General features: G+C 30.1%; 1 protein-coding gene across 1 annotated transcript; it reads left to right on the top strand.

The window, feature by feature from the left end:
- Positions 1 to 2,263: 2,263 nt before the first annotated feature.
- LOC129300028 (transcription factor HEC3-like) lies at positions 2,264 to 3,684 on the top strand. The gene has a single exon (XM_054938550.1). The coding sequence runs from the start codon at positions 2,659 to 2,661 to the stop codon at positions 3,079 to 3,081; it is 423 nt and encodes a 140-aa protein (XP_054794525.1). The 5' UTR covers positions 2,264 to 2,658; the 3' UTR covers positions 3,082 to 3,684.
- Positions 3,685 to 6,647: the final 2,963 nt, after the last annotated feature.

Genomic DNA, 6,647 nt, shown 5'->3' with positions numbered 1-6,647 from the left:
GATTCCCCTAAATTCTACGGCCCGTATGAAAAGGGATCAAGAGGGTTCATATTGATTGATAGGAGGTTTGTGATTTGTCAGTAGATATAGATAATTTATATCTCTAATTTTACGAAACATACTGATGCTAAAACCCTATAGTCGGCTTATTAATCAAAAACAAAGGGCATTGAATATTAAGGACAATCATGTCTTTCATTATCAAACATTCACATTGTAGTTTTCATTATTAATATAGTACTAGTATGTATCTAATTCGAGCCAAATTTGAAAAATGAGTGGTATAATTCATTTAAAAGTATGATTTGTTAGAGTTTATACATTTATTAGAAAGAGATTAATCTACATTTCTTTTCTTACCCATAAAGGTTTACAATATTTCATATATATGATTTTATCCCCTATCAAATTCATTTTCCATAAAAATCAAATACTTTGCACAAAAAAATACAACACCTATATATAATATTGAATTTATACAAGATAAATATATTATATGCTTACGTACTTCATGAAATTTTGATAAATGAGTCATACAGTGCATAATTGTAAACAAAGTGACTTACTCTACTATATTTTATGTTATATTATATATACATTTTTTTTTAAATTTCCCTTGATGATGAACTGATTTTTTTGTGGAATAACATCGTTATGCATAGTACAGAAATTTAGTTGGATCTTACAGAAATTTTTCTATGCATTTAATTATAGAAGAGATATTGATTTCTGGTTCCAACAAAAAAAAAGCATATTCAAGAGTAATGCATATATCAACCTAATTAGTAGTTCCATGAAGTTTTCTAACATCTGGAGGATGGAGACAACTTTTCTTAATTATCGAGAAGAAATCCAAGGCGATATTTTTATTCATGGCATATATTAATTGACACGACAATATGTGGACGATAGACAATAAGGGTTAATTTGTCAGGCAAAAAAATTTTTAATATATAGCTCTTTTCATTATAAAAGGTTTGCAATTTATATAAAATAGTGATAATCATACGTAAGTGACAAAGGGTTATTTTAATATTATTATACTTTAAAAAAGCGTCATGCAAAAGAGAGTGAGATCTCTATCCTTATAAGATCATATAAAATAAATATCAAAGAAGGAGCAGCCCTAAGATTTCAGTGCACATAGAATCACAATGTGTCTCCGTACGCAGTTCAAGATTTTGTTACCATAGTAAAAATAAATATGTAAGTCTGAGATAGATAACTAACCTACAGTGTTCAACTATATTAGTTAAGTTAATTATTGTTAAAAAATGTGTGTGTTGGTTTTCTTAAAACATTCCATTTAATTGTTAACATTGAAAATTCCATTTATTCATGGAAATTCCCCTTTAATAATCAATAAAGATAAGAATTTGGAAAATATATTATAAATTTGTGAGACAAAATGCTTCTCTTGTCCTATTTATAGGACAGAGAGTATTCATTTTGTTCTTATTTATAAAATATTTCAATGATTATGTTCATCTTTATCCTAAAGAATTTTATTTTTAAAATATGCATATATTCAATGGGGGTAAAGTTGGAGAATTAATAAGATTTAAGGTTTTCATAAATTTTGACAAATATGCTAGAAGTGACTTATAAATAGAATTAAAGAGAGCAAATTGATGTCTTATATTTAGGACCAAAGCAAACTCATCAACTAGCACCTACATTTAGAACCAGAAAAGTATTCATAATGCATTCATAATTTATTGAAATATGAACCTTATCATATATGTATAGCAAGTTAGTTTGTAACTGTCACTGGCTAAAAGGTGTTGTTGAATCAACTTATCTTTTGAACTTGGATACAAGTCATGTGAGGTATTAAATAAAAATGCCAAAAACATCTTTGATATACCCTGAGACTGCTATTGATAATAATGTTTTCTATCAGCAAGAGTTCATAAGTCTGAGTGGTTAGTAGTAGTACTTTCAAATTTTGTAGGATACTGAGTAATTGAATTTTAAAAAAATATATTTTACCAATGGATCTCTTTATTGCCTTTATTTTAATGTATGAATAAGTGGATGCCGTTTACACAGAAACTAGCTGATAATCTTCCCATGGTCCAATTGGTTCTTATACCCTAGCTAGACTACTTTTTCCTTTTCCCTTTATGATCAATTTAACTCATTCTTAATTTGTTATTTATCATTTATTTTTCTTTTTTGATTGTTGCGGAACCGCATTCATGACCCCCTTTTCTTTTTATTGATTCATCTCTATCCCGTTTGCGCTAAAAAGCCCTCCCTCCATACCATAACTCTTCTCAACCATCACACACAGTTTGTTTCAGCAGCCCAGAAAAAGATCACCTCCTTCAATATCCGATCTATATATCTACTTACACACACACACAGATCTGGTTTTGTTACTTTTTCAATATAATTCAGAATCTGCCCCACAAAAATGAATACCAACCAGAATACTCATCCCTCCTTCACCAACAGTAGTGTTAACATTAGTAATAATCATCCAACTTGGAATATGAATCTTGAGCATATGGGTTCTGCTTGGCTTCCTCTTCAAACCCCAATATCTACCTTTTCATCTTCTGGTTTTCTCATCAGTGACATGTTTGGCATCAACTTGGGAAGAGAAGGAGAGAAGGAGAGGAGGAGGAGGAGGAGGAAGAAGAGCTTGGAGCCATGAAGGAGATGATGTACAAGATCGCCGCTTTGCAGCCAGTCGAGATCGATCCCTCCACCATCCGGAAACCTAAGCGGCGGAACGTCCGGATCAGTGACGACCCACAGAGTGTCGCAGCCCGACACCGCCGTGAGAGGATCAGCGAGAAAATCCGAATCCTGCAGAGACTCGTCCCCGGAGGAATCAAGCTCGACACCGCCTCCATGCTCGACGAAGCCATTCGCTACGTCAAATTCTTGAAGAGACAAATCAGGTTGCTCCAATCTCCACCACACCAACACTGCACGATCACCACCGGTAACAACACCTCTCTCGCCGATTGGCCTTACACACCAAACACGCCCCACACCGCCGCCACCGGAACGGTGTTCAACGCCGGTGATAGCTCCTCCGGGTTTAACCATGAGGTAATTAGTGAATGACCAGCTAGAGTACTATGTTGATTACTGTATAAGTATGTCAGGGAAGAAAATAAAAGATCGAGCAAGTAATTAATGATACTGTTGTTTGAGAGAGAGAGAGAGAGAGAGAGAGAGAGAGATCTTGTTTGGATATTGTTGACTGAAGGTGGTGTAGAATATGAGCATAATCATAACGGTTGGCTTAATGGCTTGGGTTACGTATTATTCAGCCATGTGTGTGTATAGAATATTGGGAATGATGTGGTGTTGGGTTTTAATTTGAAAGTTGGCCGAAAAGTTTGTTTGGCCTGCATGCCTTTTTCCCTTGAGAAATACTCAAATAAGCCGTGACGTGATCACGAGGAAATTTAGTTAATAATCAATATATCTAAATGTGAAAGCTTGGTCATCTGTGGATGTGTATAATTACTTAAATACACGCTTGCTGCTGAACCGACGACAAGGTGACAGTCTATGTACATGTGTTTGTGTGTTGTTTGGAGAGACTGAAACTTAGGGGATTATGGTTTGAGTGGCTTCGAATTTTAATCAGTTGTGAGAAAGAGTGTCATGATGTGAGGAGAAAGCCCTCAAGGGGGTGAGAAAAGCGATCACGAAGTTATTAAGCCAAACTTGAAGCTGATAATGATATTCGACCATTATCTGACTTAATTGGGGGTAGCTCTCTCAAAGACACTAGTCTACATTAACACGTACTCAAAACTTCAGAACTCATGTTTAAACAGTCATATTTCTTCCTACTAGAACTAATTGACGCCTGTTTTGGCAGCTGATAATAATATCTTTATCAGCTTTTATACGTTTACAATGGATTGATTCTGCATATAGAATTCTGGGTTTTGTTACGCAGGGATTAGCTTTCTTGCTGAAATACTAGACTCTGCTAATTAACACAAGCGCGTCTTCCGGTGTGCAGAAACTGCAAAACCAGATTCTGGATTTAATTGAACCTAATTCATTCCTCCCATTTTGCACTGAACCAAACCTTTTCTTCTCTCCTTGTCTTTTTGTTTTTCCTTCTTCTTTCTCACTCTTAATTTTCCGTTTTCATTCAATTCTTTGTTAAGATTTAAAACCAGTTCCATGGAACTCCAAAAACAAAAACGGAACACGAAATCATGTCAGTAAGTAATAGGTATGCTTGTGTTTGTGCATAAAGTGTTTGATTTTTGTTTATATATACAGCAAAAAGGAATTTAATTTTTTTTTTGTAATCAAGAAAAAATGACTTCTTCTTTTCTTCTTGTTTTTTTTTTGCATAATTTGCAATATATCAATTATTTCGTTTTTCTGTTTTTTAGTCGTAATTTATTGCTGCAAAAGTCTAGTGTACACACTCACAAGCCGTAAAAGTGAACTCTTTTTTTCCCTTTACAATTTAAGATCTTATGATTATATTTTTTTTCAACAATTTCTCAATATAGGGATCATCTACTGGTTAACAATTAATATACATACGGTCATATAAAAATTAACTATGATCCAATTATATTTTATCTGCGTTATATCTGTCTATACATACCTGTGTTATACTTTAAGGTTGAATAGTGGGGAATGGGAACGATCGGGATGCTAATAAGAATGAAGAAAAGATTGTATATATAGTTACAAAAAAAAAAAAAAAACTTCGATTCATCCATTGCAGTATTGATGATTAAGAGGCTTGTACTGGATGGAGCCCTTTTGAATAAGAGAGCTAGTCCAACTTATAAATTTTACTCCACCGGTGAGGCTCTTCAGTGTGAAACTCAGAACAATATCACATTGTTTCAAAGCCATTAGGAACTTCACTACACTTCTAATATCTTGCTAATTAGAACTTTCTGCATATAGTCTTTTTCGTGACACCAATCTATCAATGAAAATATCAAATCTATATGAGCACAAGCTTTAAAAGAAAGAGCATATTCTAAAAGATTAATTTGTAATGTTGATACTTTCATTGAGAGGTTGATTGGTGTCACAAAGAGGACTATCCATTGAAAGTTCTAACTTGTAAGAAGCTAAGTAAAATACTATGGAGTAAAGTCGCATGAGATTTTGGCTCTAAAATGAGGTGTCATTGTTTCAAGTCCACATTTAGGGCACATCACAGATGGAGTGAAATTTATAAATATATAGGATTTTTCAACTTAATAAACTAGTCTTTTTAAATGGGCTCTTTCTTTAAGCTTATATTCATGACACCAATTAATTAATGTGCAATTTTTAGTTAGGCTTTAATTTTATTTGTTCATATAAAAGCTACATACGCTACAAAAAAATGATGGCCAAAAAAATATTTTGGCAATGAATTTTAATAGTTGTCACCAAAACTAACTTTATTTGTCATCACCAAAAATATTTTTATAAAAAATAATTTGTATAATTACTTTTGGTGATAACATTTGTCTCCAATAAAAATATTTTTTAAAAATTAAATATAATTTTAAATTATATGAAATAATTTATAAAATTATAATTTAAATTATTAAAAAAATTTCTTATGAATTATTTTAAAAAGATATTTATGAAACTAAATTTTTTATCTTATATACAGAATTAGAAGTAATGATATATAGGATTATGAAACAAAAAGAATAATAATGAAAATGTGTTAAGTTTAATTATTAAATTATTTTTTAATTTGTATGATTCATAATCTTTTTTTACACATATGTAGCTCATATTTTTTTTAAAAAAAATTATGTTATTAAGTTATTATTTTAATATGATAAATTAATTAAAATCTTGATAGGTTATTATTTTCAATTATAATCAAGTTAAGTTATACATAAATTATTACTTACATACAATTAAATAAATGATATTGAAACGTTAAAGTTGTACAGATGTCATGAGATGCAAATGACTTTGTAAACTACTTGACATATTGCGTATTTGATGCTTAGCTTAGTATACACATAGTGTTTACTTTTTTTGTCGAGCTCTAATAGCTTTTGAATAAGCATTTTATGTGATTTTACCTAGTGTGTTTTGGTTTCCATTGTTATAAAAAAGTTATTTAATTAGATTTTTACAACTAATTATTACTAAGAAGAATATAAAAAATTATTCAAATCCACCTTACTATGAGGTAGAGAATGATTAAAGATTAGCTTGATTACTATATGAAATCTTTGTAATTATCTTGTATCATAAAAATTATTATTATTTATTAAAAAAATTAAAATTATTCAAAATGACTAAATTGATGTGGTTAAAATTAATTTTTCATTAAAATACTTTCTTAAGATATTGAAAAATTGTAGATAAAATATATTTTTAATAAAAGAAGGGGAAACATTTAACCATTTTGGGAGAAGATAAAAATTTAATCATTTAATTTATTAATGTTTGAGAAAAATATGAAGAAGATAAAAGTAAAAGATATTTAACATAAACTTAATACATATTTATAAACAAATTATATACTTAATAATTTTTATTTAAAAATAGAATAAAATTTAAAAATTGGTTACAATGTTTATAAGAAAATTTATTTATTTTAAGTTCATTTTCCTAAAAAAATAATATTTACTAGTAAAAAATAATATTTTATTAAAAATATAATATAAATATTCATA

Source organism: Prosopis cineraria, unplaced genomic scaffold (genome assembly GCF_029017545.1).
Source record: "Prosopis cineraria cultivar Desert tree isolate PC_DT_omini unplaced genomic scaffold, ASM2901754v1 PC1397, whole genome shotgun sequence".
Lineage (NCBI taxonomy): Eukaryota > Viridiplantae > Streptophyta > Magnoliopsida > Fabales > Fabaceae > Prosopis > Prosopis cineraria.
The sequence above is the reverse complement of the archived record's forward strand: the minus strand, read 5'-3'. Positions and strand labels throughout refer to the sequence as shown.

Excerpts from the sequence above, each read along its gene's own strand:
- LOC129300028 (XM_054938550.1), top strand. The coding sequence starts at position 2,659 with ATGAAGGAGATGATGTACAAGATCGCCGCTTTGCAGCCAGTCGAGATC.